At 38.4% G+C, this 20,284-nt stretch overlaps 1 protein-coding gene across 1 annotated transcript in view; it reads left to right on the top strand.

Moving 5' to 3' along the window:
- ZDHHC17 (zDHHC palmitoyltransferase 17) overlaps positions 1–20,284 on the top strand; it is a 74,072-nt gene that overhangs the window by 1,004 nt on the left and 52,784 nt on the right. The window contains exon 2 of the mRNA XM_086480182.1: positions 18,923–19,026. Coding sequence (XP_086336308.1) covers positions 18,923–19,026 — 104 coding nt within the window. The remainder of the gene's footprint in view (positions 1–18,922; positions 19,027–20,284) is intronic.

Raw genomic sequence — 20,284 nt, 5'->3', positions numbered from 1 at the left:
GGAGGCTCTATAGGCCTCTATATGTGATTGTGTATCCTACCCACTCTTCTCTGCCTCTCCAAACTGTGCTCACTTATGACTTTAAAATAGATTTGTCTGTTTTGAAGGTTAGGTAGCAAAGCAATGCACCTCAAAGAAGTGGCTTGTTTTTTTTCTTTGTTATTTTTTTGGTGTTTTTAAATGGTGCCTGAAGACTGTTGCTACATGTTTCTTCAGACTAACTGGAGAAGTACCCTCGTTTGCAGTATCTGATGTTTTTCAGAGGTGACAGAAGTTTTCAGTAACAGTCCAGACTGTTGGATCTTCATGTTCTTTGAAAGAAAATGTTCTTAACTTGTGGAAACCTTAGCTGGGCAGTCTAAAACTATAAAATGGAATAAAAAGCATCTACAGGCTGTTAGAAAACTATTGTTTTAAACATTGAAGATTGGTATTTGGTAAATTAACTTTGAGTAATTACTATATAGCGAACAAAAATGTTTCAATTTAAATCAGTCATTTTCATTATTGAAGCAACCTGGTAGAATTTTGTACTGTTCTTTTGGTATATAAAGTTGCGTGTGTGTAAAAAAGATGAGGAAGGAAGTTATGTGCTGTAACACCAACCTGAATCTTTCAATGTGCAATAAATATCACTTGTCTAACTAGTCTTGAGGCTTTTTTTTTTTTAATTTGATTTTTCCGGAAATACTGAGTATCTGACTAGATCTTATTCACAGGGTAGTATTTGCATGGATTTCAGTGGGTGTTCCCTTAGTCTTTAAAATCCCTTTGTGCAGATAAGCTTTAAAAGAGAAGGACGTTTTCGATGTTGGTGGTGAGACTGGCTGATACACACACTCCAGAAATGTGCTTTTTAAAAGCTTGAGGATTCTGTACCGTAGCAGAGCTGTGCGGTCATAGACCTGCCCACTGAACAATGGATGTAGTGCGTCTGTGTTCAGTCAGTTTTGAAGGTCAGGGCCTTAATACTCAGTGATTTCCTCTTTTTAAGAAAATAGCACCGTGTCCTTATGTAAGTAGTGACGTTGGAGCATATAATCAGTTCTTGCATTTGTATACATATAAAACTGATGCTTTTTATAGGACTGTCAAAATCCCAGTTTCTTATGTTTCATGCTACTGTTATCTGTGTCGTGCATCTTTTTCAGATTTTTTTTTTCCTGTGCCTTTCTTTTTTTTAAATGAGACTTTTGCTTCGTACTGACTTTTTGTTTTGACTAATTTGGATTACTTTGAAAGTTTTTTGAGGGGCTTTTTTTGGAAGGGAAGTGTTTGTTTTTATATAGGCTCTATGGCTTTGCATTTTGCCGTGAGATATTATGAACACAGTATTAATGTAGGAAAGATGGTCTTGGGAATAGTAAAAAATTACTTAAATACTGTAGTGCTGGAAGATGGTTTGTGAAAAGGCTCAGCTGAAAGTGATTCGGGCAATTTTGGTAAGAAGAGGTAGAAACACTGCTGAAAATGTGGGTGCATCTAGGAAATGGATGATGGGACTGCTTTTGGTGGGTTTTGTGTGGTAACTCGCTGACTGAGTTCATGGGCCTCCCTCATGAAAGGAGGCCAAACTTATGTAGTAGAATCTTGTTCCAGAGGGTATTTATTCTTTTTTTCTTGTCACAGGTTCAGTTGAGTATGATAGTGTAGGTCCCACTATTTTGTTGTAAGATTACTATTGGAACAACAAAGCACATACATATCATTTTAGTGGTGAAGGACAACAAATAGCATCAGTTGCTCATGTAATACTCATAGAATGATCTTATAGAATATAAGTGATTGGAGAACTGCTGGCTGAGATATCTCAGAAGTAGTTGCTAGAGAGAATTGTTCCTGAATGTCATTCTTCCTAAAAGTCTTAGAGAGGAGTTCATCTACTAAACTCAAGGCTTTTTTTCATGAATGATTTGGAAGTAGTAACAAAGTTGTTATTAATAAAACTTGCAGACAAACAAGATGGGTAGGTACTAAGCAGGGAAGACAGAACAACTGTACGAAAACATCCAGAACTCATGTGAAGTTATGCTGGTAAAGCAGCGTGCACCTTAGCGCAGCTGTATTTGAAGTAAAGCACTGAAGTTAAGGAACATAGATGTGGTGTTGTATCCTGAAATTTATTGACTGACAGAGTGTAAACATGAACAGTTTAGCAGAAGCTCCCAGTATAGTACTTTGATTAAAATTATGTAATATATTCTTTGATTTATGTTTGTAAAGGTGGCTTACTGATGAGGAACAAGGAGATGATTTTTGGCTGAGCATGTGAAAATACTAACAATGAAGTTTTGTCTTTAGAAGTAATTGTTAAACAGTGAAGAGTATGGAAAAGAGTTAAGAATTATTTTAATAATGCCATACGGTGAAAGGCTTGAAAAAACACTCTGTTGACATTATCAGAAATAGTGAGAAGCACCTTTTTTTTTTTTCCCCTGTGTGAATACTTTCTTACTGAGATGCAGTGCTTTATTCAGTTTATTTTTAACAAGATTCAGTGGCTGGAAAGTGAAGCTGAATGGGATCAAAATGAAAGGCACAAGTGGTAAATGGTGAGGGTGAGTAATCATTGCAATGAAGAAAGGAGGGCAATGGTGGATTATCCAGCTCTGGATGTTTTCAGCTTGAGTTTGGATGTCTTTCTAGAGCCCAGATGCAAGCTTTTGGATTCTGCACGTGGATACCAGGTGGTGTTTCAAATCTGTGATTACAGAGGAGCGTAGACTGTGTTGAGGTGACTGATTCTGAGAGTGAGGTACCACCTCTCCCACATACGTGAATTCTTCAGCAGGATTGTGAAGTGCATGGATGACCAAGGAGAGAGCGCCCTGTGGGCGTGGATCTCGGGGTGGACATGGCATTGGCTGCCCTACAGTGTGGCACGGGAGCTCCATTCGAAGAGATGCAGAGCGCCCTAGGATGGCACAGGGACACTGGACTGAGTAGTCCCTGCTAGTTTGTTTCCCTCTCGCAGTGTTCAAGTTTCTGGTGACAGTTACAGTGCCAAGCTCTGCTTCCATTTGTACAGTGTAGCCCTTGTAGGGAAGTGCTGCTCATGCTGTTTGTGCTTGTTATCCTTTGACTAAATGACTTTGGTAGGCCTTCTGGCTTTGAATTCCTCGGGTCTTCTAAACAAGAACAGCTTTCTGACTGTTCTGTGGTAGGTGATGATAGGCTTGGATGTTTTATTTTGAAATCCAAGAAGTGGGGGTGGTGATGGTGATCTTTAGAGATTGATTTTGTTGGTATTGCTCCTTTGTGTTTGGAAAATATTCTTGGTGTGTGGCGTAATACAGCTTGAACTACCAAAGGTATTTCAGCTGTTTAGGGCTGCATCTCTTCCTAAATGTTAAGAACTGTTACTGGGGAGGAAGATCTGGTGTTGTGGTTTGTTTTTTTTGGTTTTTTTTTTTTTTTTTTTTTCTCCTCTGTAGTGTATTCACCAGTGTCATTAGCTTGTGTGGGAAATGTTTGAGAAATATGGGAATTATTGGTTATTACCAATCTCTTCTGGCATTAGAGAAGCCTTGACTGTGAAAGTTGAGTTAGTTTTGTTGGGTTTGGTTGAGTTAGTTTTGTTGGGTTTTTTTTTTTTTTGGCTTACTCTGAAGTCAGAGAAAAAAATCTTTCCGCAAAGTTGGAAGAAAACTTTGGAGTTACGGGCTCTGGCAGGAGTTACACCAGCTGGAAGCCTTAATTTTTATCTTTTTTTCTCTTCCTGTGGTTCAATTTGTAACTACTTGGGAAGTTAGAAGTGCGCTATCTCCTTGTGTTCCTTGGTGATGGCGTGAAGAAAATAGTTAAACTTATTGTAGATAGCTTTGGCTTTAATTTCTTCTGTTTAAAATATCAGTGAAAGGCCTGATTTTACAGTCTGACTGTGTTCCCTGTGGGAGTCTGTTGATATGGTTTGGGTTATATTGGGGTGCAGATTGTTCTTAATTGTCCTGTAAAGGTATGGGATTTACTCTTTAGTTCAGTCAGGATCACTCCAGGGGCTACGCTTGTATTTGTGAGCTCACTCAAAGATCCGTTACTGTTTATTGTATTACTTAAAAAGGAGGACAGAACCATGAGGTCTCTGACAAATCGGCATGCTTAATGTTGAAAATTGAGTCTTGCTTCGTGTGTCATGGTTAGCTTCATGGTTTGAGGCCAGAGGGGATTGCAGATTTAATCCAACCTTCTAACATGGGTGTTGAGGGGTTTTTAATGAACTAATTCTTTTTATAGCCAGCACACTACTTGTAAAGTAAAAAAGAAAATAAGCAAAATCCTACAGTAACAGCTAATATTGTATAGCTGGGCAAGTTGCCCTCAAATTTAATTAGTCTGTTTAAGACTTAAACCTGTTTGTAGTCTAAATTCAATTTGTTTCTGTTCATTACATCTTGAAAGTGATCTATCCAAATACAAGTCTGCCTACATTTATTTAATATGCTGATGATTATCAGATCCCTGCACTGGTGTTACGGTCTGCAGTCCTACTGACCCTGTGGAGTCTCTTGTTAAGAGGTGTTCTTTCACCCTTTCAGCGTGTTCGTGGCGTTGCTCCGCATGCGATAGCTGCCATAGCAGTGAACTTGAGAACAGAGCGCTGTTCTAACCTTCACAGCAGGGCCAGCTGTGGTAGTAAAGCAACTTCCACGTTCTTATTTGGCGTTCCCTATTCATAGAGGCCGTTGTACTGGTCTTGTCGGGAACCGCACCACGCTGGAAGCTTGTGCGCAGATGATTATCCACCTCCAAGTCTCTTCAGTGCGTTCTGGATAGTTTTCTGGATGAGCCTTCATTTTAGATATGACTTCGCTTTTGTTGGTATTTAAAAAACCTTGTTCTGGCTTGTCCCAACCTTCCCCAAGTAATATAAACTACATTGTACCAGCAACAGAGCATTATTTATCCTCCTTCCCCCCCACCACTATAAAACTTGTCTCTAACTGTAGTTTACTCCTAGGTTGCAGATAACCATGAAATAGCTCTGTAGGATGCTTGGTACCCCCTCAATAGTATTCACTCGCTCCCCTGAGGCTTTAAAAAATGTGAGCTACTGAAAAGAGCAAGAGCCTTTTTTTGGCCACTGTAGTCCTTAACTAGGACAGCATGTATGACAGTCACAAAATGAATCATGAAACTAAAGCTTGCACATCTCTAGTTTTTAATACATGCCAGGTGGAGCACACCAACTTTCTTTATATTCTATTTCTTAATCAAAATATCAGACAATACTATGTCAGACACTCTGGACATTAACTGTGTTTGATCATTACTACTTCTTTATCAATTGAAAGTGCTGCAGTTATTTTTCTGTGAAGCTGTGGTACTTAGCATTACTAGTCTCTTCTTTTTTGTTAGTTCTATATCAAACCTGGAAAAGCCAACAATAACTTACAATGGCAACCATTTATAACCCGTGCTATCTTTTATCCAGATCACTGGAGTTTCTTCAGGCTTAATGAAAAACAGTATTTACATCTTTTTGAGTATATGATTGACCTCAACAACCTGTACTTTAAAGAAGTTTAATATTTGTTGTTATGTTAGAAAGCATTTTATGATGGCAACAGGATGCGATTTAAATTTTCTGGCTTTTTCCTCAGCTCTTTTTGTTCTGCACTTAACATTTTTAAGTTTTATTGGCGGTTCTATCATTCTTATGTTGTAATCTTGACAACTTTTGTCCATTTCTTGCATTGTTAGGATGCTGCTTGCCCTTCTAGGGATAGGGATGCCTTGGATCCTTCTGCTTGCCTTTCAATTTTCTGTGTTTTTCTGATTTGTCACACTCATTGTCCATGCTTCTCTTGCCGTTTTTACAAGGTGGTTGGTGTGTTGTGTTTTTTTTTTTTTACAGTTGTTCTCACTTCCCTTGTAAACTATGCAGTTTTTCACCACTCTGGGCTTTTTCTCAGTGGTAACATTGTGGCTTCTCAGGCATCTAATAACTTAAAGATAGATTTCAACTATTTACAGTTTTTCTTCAACATATTTTCTTCTGATTTGGGCAGTAATTGATTTTTAACTTTCTGGAACAGCCCCTCTTAAAGCATCAGTGATAAATGTCTGTTTTGACTTAAATTTGTGTTGTCTCGGTTTGCCTTTGCTTGTTAAGCACAGACTTTACTTCTGTCGGATTTCACAGAATTTAGTCTTTGAACAGTATTTATTTCACTGTATTTGCCTGTTTGCTTAGGAAAGTAACATTATAAATGTGGAAAAGGGTTACATTTTAACTTTGCAGAATAATACAGTTTACAGAATTAAAGAGGGAAATGTTTGTTTGCTGTTTGCTTGAAAACTAGAGAATATTTTCATTGACACTGAAATGTTTAGATAGGAGCAGCCTCAGTAATTGATATTTCAACATGCACACTGTCCTCTGCTGCTGTTTGAAGACAGTAGGAGATAAAGGTTTGACTTTCATAGCATCCTTGTTGTTGAGAGAAACACTGGGGTCTGTTACAAATGAGACTGTAGAACAAAGTAGAAAGCCTTTTCTGAAGTCAGAGGGAGTCTGGTGGAATTGAGCCCTCAGGCCTGTCGTGCCCAGGACGTGGTGTAACATTAGCCTGCAATTCGTCTTCTGCAATTTTGAAATCTAGTAATTTCTTCCTACGCTTGTAGGATGCCCTGAGGTCTTTAGAAGTGTTTCCTTGATTGCCTCTGTAAGGGGGGAGGTACCAAAAATGGAGGGCAGGCAGAGCTGGAAGGCTGCTCAGGACCAGAGGAAGAAGGAGGGGGCGCAGTAGCAAGAGAGGGAGGACGGCGGAGTGTGCTTTGAAAGCACTTGTATTGCTGGCTTTGGAGGGTGTGGTTTTGCGATTGAGTTTAAACTGATCTGAAGCCACGGTGGAACTCAGACACAGTCCCTTGCCCTTCCTGGGATTAGCTCTTGTGATTGTGCGGCCAGTAGGTGAACTGGGATACTTCTTGCTTTGTGACCTGATCTAACTGAAACAGTTACTGTGCTGTTGTGAGAACTGGTGAGAGGTAATGGAGAATGTGCAGACAGGACCGTGAGTGCCACCACCCCTTCTGATGGCAGGTCAGTTTTAGCTTGTCTTAAGCTGGTTGTGAAACCTACCTTTAAATGCTTCCAGCTGCACCCATCTACCAGTGATGCTTGTCTGGTCCCACAATGAGCCACTTCAGGGAAGTAAAGCAGTAGAAAATGCATCCAAGAGAATGAAATTGTGAACAGCTTTCTGCCAGTTCACTAAACCTACTCATTGTAGGATCAAGTGTGCTGCAGTGCTGACAGAAGGTAGCTGGTGAGCTGGTGTGAGTTTGGAGGGTTAGGAGTTGGATAGAATGGGACGGTTCTTAACTGTCAGACCACAGATTTACTTGGCTGTCTCTTCTGTGCTGCAGAAAACTATGAGCATGACTAGAAGCACCTTTCATGCACTTCCTAGCTCTGGTAGATCACCAGCCTGTGTTTATCATGAGTGGGAATGAGAGTTTGCTTAGTTGGCTATTGATTTTAAGCTCTATTTGCTGGTTCAAGGCTGTGTTGGGAATGGCGAATTGAAGTTTTCCATGAGGACTGAGCACAACGTGTACTAACTTTCTTTTTTTCCTGTATCTGCCAAGCAGAAAAGAGGGTCCGGAGCTAAACTGACTGCTTGTTCTGTCACGTGCACTTGCTAGTGCTCTAATTCTTGTTTTAATTTTTTTCACTGTTTGTCAGACATGAGTTAGCTATAAACTCACTAAGCAGCATAATTCACATTTGAGTGTGGCTTTGGCAAATACTTGTCGAATAAAGCAGAACCTTCAGTATACTTATTTTGAACATGTGATATTACCAGGTTTGAAAATTGAATGAAGAAATCTTGATCTTTGAAAAAGAATTTTCAGAGTATCCTTTTCTGGGAGTTTTAAAAAGGGTGGGTTGTTTTTTTGCTCCAAGTAGTTGAGGATTAGGATGAGCTAGGAACATACGTAGGTGCATTTTTGATGTTTAGCACTTTCAAAGAGTGAAATGCATAATTGGTTTTAAGTTACTATCATGATGACTGACTGCTGATGCTAGTTCTCAGGGATTTTTTGTGTGCGTGTGTGTGGAGAGGTCTGCAAGCTCATATGCTGTGAGACATAGACCTGTTTAAATCACTTGGAAAAAAATTACAGTTTTATTTCTGTTGAAATCCTGAGATTTTGGCTGAGGACATAATGCAGCACTCCTTGAAAAGAAGGCCAAAAAATATGTATGCACATGTTAGTGTAAGTTGCTGACTAAACCAAAACTGTAAAGTAAGCTTTAAACTATAGTGTTTTAAGCTTTAAATTTTTTTAACCTTTACAAATGCTAGTAAATGTAGCTGTTCTAAATAACACTTGCTGGTGATTCTGTGTGTGTAAATACTAGGCCTTCTGCAAAGCCGCCTTGTGAAGTTGTTACTTCCTTAAGTATAAAACTGTTCAGTTTCAGAGCATCTGTAAGTAAACGACGAGAAAGCAGTCCACTGGTTGTGGGCACTTGCTTTGCAGAACCAAAACTTACTGTTACCAGCTGTGCCTTAATTCGCATGATCTCTGACCTTTGCATAGAGTGGTTGGATTAAGAGCTCTAGCTGAGCATCTCTAACTCATTATGTAAAAAATTAGATCTACAGTGGAGAGATTGCAGGATTATTCTCTCTGTGTGATGGCCAACTGTTATTTGTGGGTGGAACTCGGCAAAAGGACCACTCTATCGTGTTTGAGATGAGCCTCAATCTGTTTTGCTGCTTTTTGAAGAAAGCATTGTCAACTTCGACTGTAACTTGCTTTCAAAAAACCCCTGGAGTATTAGGTACAGATTTTTTTTTCCATTGTGTATATATTCCATAATTGGCTTCTTCAGGGATTTTTATACATGCATCTTTTCTATTGGAGTGTCAAGAAACTGTGCAAATAGGCCAAAAATTTGGGAGGGAAACCAACCAAACATCACAGTATGCTGTCAAATGTGAAAAGTAATGTAAAACAGTGACAGAATTGGCATTGAATGGAGGGGTTGGGGTTTTTTGTCGCATCATACTCATTATGTGTAATTTAATGCTATAAGAGGGGGCAGGGAGAATCCCAGCATAAATTGAAAGGGTCCAAGTAAGGCAAGTGTGACGATATATATTTGCAAGCCAAACACTGAACTGTGTTTTTTTTATGTATAATATGACCAGTTAAGATTAAAAAAAAAAAAAAATGGTACGGCGTGCTTTTTTTCATGGAGGATGTAATCTGGTTTAGGTCGAAGTTTTTCTAGCATGTGTTAGCTAAACTGAAGGTGTGTATGCATCATCCCAGTTCAGATGGTCTGAGAGCTCCTAGCTGCTGGAGGCTCTGGCTCCTCTGCAGCCCTGCAGAGTTCGTGGGGTTTTTTTGGGGTGTTTTTTTTTTTTTTCTGGCTAGGACTTCATGTGAATATGAGAAGGATCAGGCTGCTACCACTTCATGACAGTCAACAGTTAGTCAGACTACTAACTGTTACTGGTTTCACCCTAAATTTTCCTGCTGTTTCTAGAGAAGAAAAAGCTATTCTTTTTATGCCTGTGAAGAATGAAATGTGATTCTCTCTAAAATTAAGACATGAACACTTTAGCCTCAGTTTCTGTGACTTTCTGTCTCACAGAATTAGTGAAGGTGAATGGGCAGGGAAGTTGTTGTAAATTTTGAAAGAGTAACTTCCATTAAAAATGTTAAAATAAATACCAGCAGTATTTTTTCTAGGAATGTGATGAATTGATTTGCTTGTACTTTGTGAGCATTTTTCTATTAATGCTAGTGCATGAGTATCTAGTATTTATGTGTATAGTAACTAATGTGGGTGGTTTTAATATGCAAATTACTATAAATCTGTATAGATTCTTGCAGTTTTTTTAAAAGGTGGAAAACTGAGAAAGCTTACTAAAAAGCACTATATTCTAACAAATGAAAAGCGGAGAAATTGAGCATGCAAATACAGGGAAAGGAGTTCTTTAATACTAACCTCCAGTAGTCCCCGTTAAATATAACACACGCGTGAGGATTATTTTATTATTTAACTTCCCTGAAATAGTTGCAGTCACTTTCAATTTTATCATGATTCTTTCAACTGCAGCCAGATATGGAAATAGTAGTCATCAGTTAAAAAAAAAGTTTTCTACTGTTTTCATTAAGAAACAAAGGCGATAGTAAGCAGTATTTTGTGAAAGGTAATGCTTTCACTCCTACCTTTTTATTTTAGAACTTGTTAGTATTTTCTCTTTAAATGTCAATTGTCTTGGTCACCATTCGGAGTTTGAATGCCCGACTTTGATCGTGGTATTGCTTCCTTGCAGCAATATTGCATAACACTGAAGGAAAAGCAGTCCTAGCCATCTGTTAATGCCTACCAGAGCCATGTGTAGCAGCTGTAAGCAGCAGTATTTTCCTCCCTTCCTTATGTCCAAGCAGGCATATTGACCTATTCATATCCTCCTGCTATACGTAATTGCTATTTCAGAATAATTCAGTCTTGGTCATATTAGTCTTTCATGCATCTCTTATTAATTTTTTTCTATGTATACTGTTCTCAGAATTCTCCTTAAGCTTATTTCATTTTGGCTTTTTTATTGGAAAAGATTAAGAGCTTTGAGTACTGAGGGGAAATAAGCATAACTTTACTTGCGCGTTTGGTTATCAGGAGTACTGATTGGGAATGCTGGTGGTGTTAGTGCTTATTCTTGGGAGCTGTGCTTACTTTTTTCCCCTTTCCACTGCACTTCTTCCTTTTTCCTTTGGAGTTATTTTTCATATTTTGCTTTATCTTCTGTTTCTTCGTCTTACTGATCCTGTTTCCCAGAGGAGGTTCCCTTTTCTCCTCTACCATGTTGTTTGTTTTTTCCAAACCATCTTTTTTTGTTTTACCCATATCCTCACTCTTCTGAGGCTTTTCCTACCCTGCATTACTTGTGCATCTGTGCAAGCAATCTGCACGTTCTGTGACTAATGAGTAATGACGAACTAGTCACAGATGCATATGAGCGATTAGGGCACTGTCAAAGGATAGTCACTGAAGTGGGAAGCTCATTTAGAAAGTGTGACCCTTGGTAGTAGTTGGGGAACCAGATTTGATTTTTACAAATAGGTAAAATCTGTCTCTTGCAACCTCTTAAGCCAACCAGCTCCAGCAGTTTCTAGAAGCAGCATAATTTTCTTCATCCTGTCAGCCTGACTTCCTTGAAGTTTAAAAGCTGGAATGTGTTGTTCCCTGATTACTTAGTCAAAGTAACAATTGGCAGTTGCCAAAATGTTCCTGCTACCTTCTCTTTGCTTGCTTTCCCTCTACTAGTGGCTCTGGAGCCTGCCTTTTCACAGGAGAAGCAGATTCAGCTTGCTGTCCTAGTAAAAGAATAAGTTTTTTTCTGTTTCTTGTTTGATTTAAATACCACCACCCCCTCGATGAATTGTGAGGGCTCACGGTGACCACAGCTCCAAGCACCAAAACTAGCTTGAGTTAGGCAGCAGGAGCACAGAGCCAAGAGCAGTGGGGGAGAGTGGGCAGAGAAATGACCTTTCTCTTTTAGCAATGGTAAGCTGCTAATTTGGCTCTAGTCACGCTTGGAAATGGCTTCTTGAAACAGGATGAAGTAGAGATTTAATGTTTGCAACCTGCTCATTGTAAACCAGTGAAATTAGGCCTCTGCTCTGCTACCTTCTATTTAGTTTTCCTGACTTTTGGCTGGGGAGCAGCCGTTGTTGGTAGAGATCAAAGTATCAAAAAATTAAATGGATTTGGATTTCAGTTAGTTTTTCATCTTTGATTTAACTGTTAGTGTTTTATAACAGTGGATCATCATTGTAAAATTAAATTTTTTGTGGAATAAATATTTTCATTGTAAAAAATAAAAAATATTTTAACACTTAGGAATGTTGTTGAAGCCATTTGTGAGTGTGGTATATGTTCTAGGCTCAAAATGTTATGTTGTTAAACATATGACAGACTGATAATAAATTAAAAAAAAAGTCATAGTAGTTTCAAGAGCTTTAATTGTTTTCCTAAAATTTGTGTGAGTGCATATGAATTAAGAGGAGATCCAGATCCATTCTTTCCTATTGTAGGTGAGAACTTAAAAGGCAAATGGTGACAGTGAAAGTGACAATACACAAAATTCTCTGAAAGGCTGATGTAAACATGATATAAACTAATACTTTTCACTTTTGAAAAATGCTTATTCCTGTTCCTTTAATGATGGTGGGCAACTAATCTAGATCAGTATAGGATTTTTAAGCAGAGCTTTCTCTTCTGTCCAGCAGGTTGGAGGAAGTAGTCTCTATTTTGTGTGTCTTAATGTTTGTTAAACTCCAAAAATAGATGCTATCTGAATGTCATACTTATTATTTCTTTCCAGCCTAGCAGAATGACTACATTGGGCAAAGTCGCCCCGGATATAACGCCACTGTGGTCAGTCCTACTGGGGCTGAGCAGGACCTGTGATGCCTGGGCACAGGCAGCTTTGTTCAGGTCGCCTGCTGCTTAGAGCCACACCTGCCTGTATGAGGGCAGCATTTGAGGGTTGTGGCTGCATTGGAGCTGTTATATTTGGTGGCAATGTGTCTAGAGAGAGATGGTGTTTGATATCCACATCTTTTTTAAATCAGTCTTTTAAATTGCTATGCTAAACACTTGAAAATATAAAACTGGCCAAAGAAGGTGGTGGAAAGGTTGAGTGTTTTTGTTAGTTCTTAAGCTTTGGCATGGTTTTGTTCTAAGCCATGTCTCTTACGTAGCTCATAATGGGTGAATATGTGCCAGCATGTATAGGCTTATGAGGAGTTTTGGTGTTCATACAATTAAGTGACTGGGCTGAAATCCTTGCATGTTTGGGCTTAGCTTTTTCACTTTTAAATATTGTGTTGTCTTACTGCTGAGTCCTTGTCATAAACTTAATAGTTTGAATATACTGTTGCAGTCCTTGAGCTGGAGGAATTATTTAACCATAATGGAATTTGAGGATCTTGTCTGCTTTCAGGTTACATTTTCAGCACTGTAGTGTAGTCGAATGAAACAATCGCCACGCTGAGTTTTTCCCGACTCTTACTTTGCACATAACTCCAGAGGCACAGGGCAGAACTTGCCTGCTGGCTAGATAGATACAAAGAAGAATTTACGTGTACTGTTTTCTCATTTGAGCATCAGATACTTCAGAATTTGTCTGTATGGTAGTATTAGAAATTATGGGTTTCAGTTACAGTATTTTTTTCTTCAAAAAGGACATAATCTGTACTTCCCTGTGAGTTTTAAGAATATGCTTTTGGGTTTCAGTGCTGTGTGTTGAATAGCTAAGGAGAGCTTTGCACTTTAGTTTGAAGTGACTGTATTGATAGGACCAAATAGATGTCAGGTGTAAGGTTGTACTAGTTTAGCTGAAACAATTTGAAATCTGATGATTTCTGTGGTCTCCCATTGGTGTATATATAGCTTTTATAAAAGCAGAGGTAACTAGCAGTTGAGTTCTGTTGACTAGATATTGGTATGTCACAAGCCATGACATCTGGGAAGGCTGACTGTTGGATACAACAATTTTAGTTTCCTGCAAAGTCGATGTTTAATCAAACTAGTAGGCTTTGTAACTTTTCATGGGTTGAGGCTGGGCCGGCCACTAACGAATGACAGATGCTATTAACCCCTCTTCCCTCCCAAAAGGGAAAAAGAGAACAAGGGAGAGAGACTTTACAGTTTGGAAAAGAAAACTAAACCAGCTTTAATGAAACAATAACAATAAAAGAAAAGATAATAAGGAGATAAAGAAATATATACAATATGTACAAATATATACAAAACAATACAGAATGCAACTCCCCCCACCCTGATGACGATATGTCACCGGTGACGCTGCAGGGCTGGCAGTGGGGCAGTTCCAGCTGGACTCAGCAGCAGACGGGGACGGGATGCAGGAGCTGGACTCAGGCACTGGATTCAGGGATGCACGGATTGGGATCGATGACAGAAGAACAGACAGAGTCCTCCTCAGGTGTCGGCCATTGAAGAAGGGAGATTGACCCTCGTGATCTCTCAGCTTTATACTGAATATGACGTACATGGGGTGGAATACTCTGTTGGTCAGGTTTGGGTCACCTGTCCGGTTCGCTCCTCCCTGCAGATGTGACCTTGGTCGTTACAAGAACAACTATAAGCAAGGGCCTCTCTGCAGACCATTCCTTGGTACTGACTATAAACACCAGGCCTTATCACTGCTAGGAGCAGTCACTGTCTGGAAAAACATACTGCTGTTTCAGAAAGTGCCGTTAGTTAGAGGAGACTTAACTGAAAAGTTAAAGCACTACAACAGAATTAGTTCTGTTTTAGCCCAAACCAGGACAGTAAGCAGAGACATAAGTAACTAAACTGTTCTCTGAAATGCCTAAGATCGATAGGGAGTGCAAATCAAATGCTGAAAGTTCAAGGAAAGTGCTTGTTAGCTGTGTTTGACAGACTCCGAGATAACACCTGGAGCAGATACCTGTTTTGGATTCACTTGTTGTAGGTCTTACAATGGTCTCCTGCTTCAGGCTAGCAGTTGATTTCCTGTTTCCTGGTAACTTGCCCAGCTAAAGCAGTATAGACCCATATTAGATTCTCTTAATGTTCATCTTTCATTATGTCTTCCTAAATCGTACTTTCTAGAATAACTAGGAGAAATTATTTTTCTTCATTTACAGTACTGTGCCATAGCCCTGCTCAGGGTTTTCAGAACCCTGAAAATAATTCTCTAGAAATGAAAATGCTCTTTTCTGTTCCTAGCTGCTGCCTTGCCTCTCTTATATTTTCCCTTGCCAGCCAAGCATAGTGTGTAGCAGCATTGTCTGAAGTGACTTGGTCCAAATGGCCTGTCACTGGGTGAATCAAGTATTACTGTGATTCACAAAATCCAGTTTCTCTTTTATCTTGATTCCTGACAGCTTATTGACTTAGGAACCCAAAAGTTACTCTGCAGATCAGTCGTAAACTAGGCACTTACAATGCCAGTAAGAGTTATATCCTGTAGCATGGCACTGATCATAGCCAGCCTGCTGCTGTGAGCCAACATGCAACTGTCAAGTTGCATAGATAATGCTAAGTGATAAATTTTCACACTGAGCTTGGGAATCTGTGTCCAGGCTGCAGAGAACTGACTGTATTGGGTGAGGATTTGGATTTGATGTGCTTTCCTGAATTTGTCTTAAATGATTTGCTTCCAAAATGAGCAGTATTTGCTGCTGCTTTTCAGGCAAATCTAAAGTCATCCTTTTTTTCACAGTTCACACTGTAGTTGGAAGACTCTGTTGTATGATTTTGGAGGCTGTGATGTTCATATACTTCTCAGGATTTTAGGGATTGTTTCAGTTGTTCTTAAATGTAAAATACAAACTCAACTATCTTAGTAAATTGGGAAACATAGGGTTTACTTTAAGTTTATATTTGTTATGAGTCTTTATATTAAACACATGGATTGTAACTGCTAATGTATGTACTGGGGAAAGAGAGGGAGAGAACTATCTCTTACTCATTTTGTGTCACTCAGTCATATTTGCCATCACTTCAAACCTGATTTTTTAATCACTTCTTCTGTTTTGCATTAATATAACAAAATTTGAAAATTTTAGCATAGTTCAAAGATGCTTTCAGTACAAAAGGAAGTTGATTTTTTTTTTTTTAAATTAAGGGTACTGTTATTACCTTCGAGTCCTTAGTAAAAGTAGTAGCTAAGCTGTAGGAGGGGCTAATGAATATCATCTCTCACTGTTTTGAATTTACATGGTTAATAGTTGAGATTTTTGCTGTATTCCCATAAACCTTTTTGAGAAAGCATTAGTATCATAAGGCTGCAGTTGCATAGTCACTTTAGGCTGACTTAAATTTACACTGCTTGTAAATGGGCAGCTCTCTTGATTGGCTAGCGAGGGCTCAAGGGAACAGAAGCCTGATTTGTGTGCTTGAAGTGGTCAGGAAAAGGCAGCTGAAGAGAAATAATGTTCCCTGGTGAATTAACATCTGCCTGAAAAATAACCAAAGTTTCTCAGTTTGCTTTTCATAGTTGTTAGATAACAAGAAGAGAGACTTTACCCCCTTCAGCAGCTGTGGAAGGCAAAGAAATACATTCAACTACTATCATCAAGGGTCTCCAGGATAGTGAATTTCTTCTGTTCTGGCCTTTACCTTCTTGACTTACCCTTTAGGTTTTCAGTGTCTGAGTATTACGCTTTGATATGTAAAATCCTGCTGTAATTGCATGATGTAATAATAGGTGAATGGAGATGGTATAAATCCTGCTTCTTGTCTAATACGACAGAAAAGAGAAAATCATGTGGGGTAAAATAAATGTAAGAGAATGCTAAATTCATTTACTTTTTAACTGTAATGACCCCTGGTATCTTTTTCAGCATCTTTACTCCAGATAACACTCTGGCTTATCTAGTAGCTGAGGAGAAAAAAAGATTTGGTTAAGGTGTTGCCTTCTTCAAATACAAAGTGAAGCTATGTTTCTGGATAGTAAGAGAATTGGTTATAATGTGTGATTTGGATGATAGCAGATGCCCTGTTACGCTTTTAAGTTGTCTCTTCTGTAGAGATGGCAACACAGCAACCTTCCTGCTGGGCTGGCAATGCTTAATTGGTTAATCTAGTTAGTTTTCCAGGCTTAGAAAGAAAAATGAAATGCCACAAAATAGCGTGGTCAAGAAAAGATGTACTCTGCTGATCATTTTGGTACTATGTGAAGCTGAAAAATTTATTTTTCTGAGGAAAAGTCTATGCGTAAGAATGAATCTATTTTGAAAATGAAGACTTTACTGCAGTAGTTCTCAGTATTACTATGTTCTGGTTTTAAAGCTCTTAACGCTTGAATTTCTTGAAAGATTTTTTTAATATATGTCATATATGTTCTAGCTATATAATTAATATATTAACTATATTAATTTAGCACTACAAAATGAACTTAATGTATTAGAATTTCTCTTAATTTAATTTTTTTTCCCCTGTCTGAAATAAGTACATTGTATGTAACAAATACAAACATGCTCAACTGAAGTTACTTGGTTTTGAAACTAATACTGAGAATTTTGGGTTTTGCAACTAGACTGCCTTCTTGGTAGTTTACCCTGAGTTACAAATTTCTAGACTTCCGCTGAAGTGGCACTTCAGTATGTTGAAATCTGGAAATATTGAAAATGTATTTTTTCAGACTTAAATTTTTTTTTTTACTTCTCTAAAAGAGATAGATAATACATGTAATAATTTTAGGGTGCAAATACCTTTAAAATAACTTTAATGCGAAAAATTTTTGATGACTAATTTGATTACCAGGATCCTATTAACAGGAAGGCATTGTCTTTATACGGCCGAGATGAGTAAACTCCAGATTAAGAGAGTCAGAGGGCACTCTGCTTGTCTGCATGAAAGCTCAGTATTCAAACTCCCATTGCAGCCAATACAGAGCTGGTTAATATTGTCGCAGGGTGCTAGAAAACGCTTGGGCTGGGTGGCCACAACTGGACACAGTAAGAAGTTACTTCTCATTGTGACCAACAGCTCCCTTGGCAGAAAGTATTCCACAGCTGAGAGAAGGTGAGAAATGGGGAGACCTGCTCATCTCCGTGGTAGGACTCCCCCCTAGCTCTGTCTCTTGGTTACTTAAGCTAGTGGGGCAACATATACCTCTTGGGAGAGAAGGTGGTAGGGATTTGTGACTGTGGGTCCTCATTAAGGTTAGATGTATTATATCATGGTTGTGTTGACTCAGGATAGCTTTATTAAATTAAAAAAAAATTAAATCTACCTAGTATAATAATGAAAAAGATGATCACTCATTTTAATAACTAAGTGGAAGTTGGAATCTTAATTAAACACCTTTCATAAGGTGTTTAAAAGTGTTTCCAGGTATAGAGTAAAGAAACAGAATTTCTGCTTATGGAACTATATGTTGAGGAAAACTGAGTAAAGGTAAATAGCACGTTTTAATAACATCAATTGAAATACATTTTTAGAACTTTCAGAGAGCTCACTTCCTTTCTTTTGCTTCACTGTTGCAGTTCTTGCCTTTTTTATGTAGCTATGCTGAATTGCACGGTTGATACACAGAAGCAATGAGCTGTAGTATTTGTAACAAGTGGAAAATTGTCTAGAAGCTGTATAAAATTCATCACTCAATTTCGACTTGCTGAGCTGACTTTCACATGCATGCAGTTCGTAAAGAAAAATGGTATGTTGCTGCCCTGGTGATCTGTCAATATGCTGTTTTAATATAAGTTCCACCAAGGGAAGCATTAAGGGTTGAAGTGTTGCTTTTCATCAAAAGAATTAAGTTTGCAGGGAGCTGTATCTGGTGAAGAACATGTCATGGTCACGGTGTTTATTTCCAAGACCCATAGTTTAACATACATAGATCACCTCTGAAGCTGGGACTGGATTTGAAGAATCAATGAAGTATCAGTAGGTTCTACTCACTGGTATTAATCATTCCCAGTTATGTATTCTCTAGAACATATTTGACTGTGCTGTTTGAAGTATAACATTTATCTGTGGTAGCAGAGTGAGACTGTGTCAGTTTATGGGCAGTAGCTTTTTTAGCTATGCTATGTTGCATTTATAAAAAGAAAACAAAAAAACCCCAAAAGAAAACAAAAATTGCTTCTACTTTTTGCTAACATTCTATAAAAGATACTGCAGTGAAGAATTTGGCAAAACTCTGCTATTACAAGTGGTGTTTCCTGGAAGGTATTTGAAATCTATACTAGGGAATAGAGTGGCCTGCTTTGCAGAATGTGAGAATGTGGCCAGTCAGCTTACCACCCTCAGATTTAGGTAGCTTTATAGTATATGGAACCAGGTACTGGGTTTAGTTTTGCTTATAGATTTTTTTTTTTTTTTTTTTTTTTTTCCTGAGAAACTTCAGTAATGCTGATTTTTGTGCTCTAATAGTGAGTTTGTCTCTCTTAGGAAATAAAGCCTCAAAGCCATTATAACCATGGATATAGTGAATCTCTTGGACGGAAGAGCCACATTGATGATTACAGTACTTGGGACATTGTCAAAGCCACACAGTAAGTTTATTTTTGAATGTTAGATTTGTCTGCTTCTCTAGCAGTTAAAAAACAGTAAAATGGATTTTTTTATTTGCGTAAAGTGGAAGGTGAACTGTATTTGTAGATACAGTAGTAGAAGATTTCAGAAATGAACGCTACAAAATTACTGTTAAGACAAATTCATGAGCATTGTATGAAATTATGTGGGAGGAATTATGGTGAGTTGTGAATATACGTGGTTGCTGGACAGATTCTTGGAAGAGAAAGTATGGTTTTCTTCCTGTTGGTACTGATGTTTATTTTCTGTAGGTGATGGTTAGGAGCTAAGTGGGCAACATTGATAGGCAAACATGAGGGTTTCCTTGATTTGTTGACATCATTTATAGGTTAGGAGGAACATGTCTCTGTGTAACTTCCTTCATGGTCTCTGATTCTGCTGTTTCAGTGCTGCTATGAAACTGAGGTTAGTGCTGAGAAAGGATTGTAGGAGTCAACTGCGTGCAAATTAATAATCCTGTTCTTAAATGCAGATGAATTTTACACATTTGTCTTCTGCACAGTACATACTAACTCAAAAGACTTTCTGAAGCATTGTCATGACACTACCTTTTAGCGTGCTATTGATTACCATTCAGAAACCACCACTAGTGTCACTTTTCTTCAGGGAGCTGAGATGATAGAGAGTTCTGTAAGATTTTTGTTTTTCTTGTTTTGTTAATTTGAATGCTTAAACTATGACATGTCTTGCTGAGCTAGTTGCCTTTTCCTTAGAACAAAAATTTTCTTTCCTGTTTTCCTAAAAAGCATCTCCAACTGAAAGCAGCTTTGCAGCTCTGCATGTGTGTGACACAGTCCCCATTTAGGTTTAGGAAGTATGAACTTCCCTTCACTTTTTTGTTTTGAGTTGTGAGGACTTTAACTTCCTGAAATAGGTGTTGACTGACTCTGTAATTGTTGCTCTAAATACTTTATTAGTAATACTAGAACCTGTAATCTTCATATCGGGGGATTTTTAGAAGTAAAAACATTGGCATGGCATCAAACCTAGCTGCTGCTTAAAAGCGTGGAAATAAGACAGCAGGAGTGGTTTTACAAGTCACCTGATTCCATCCTTGTATGCTTATTGCGCATTTGAAACCCTAAACCACATTTGTCCCCAGTAGCCCTCAAATTTAGGCTGATCTGTGCTTTCAGCTGAGTTACAATTCTTTTCTGATCTCCTCAAACAAGAATCAATAGGGCTGTGAGTTATCTGTTCCTTCCCAGTGAGATGTGA

The sequence above is a fragment of the Leptosomus discolor genome, chromosome 1 (assembly GCF_034619465.1).
Source record: "Leptosomus discolor isolate bLepDis1 chromosome 1, bLepDis1.hap2, whole genome shotgun sequence".
Taxonomy (NCBI): domain Eukaryota; kingdom Metazoa; phylum Chordata; class Aves; order Leptosomiformes; family Leptosomidae; genus Leptosomus; species Leptosomus discolor.
The sequence above is the reverse complement of the archived record's forward strand: the minus strand, read 5'-3'. Positions and strand labels throughout refer to the sequence as shown.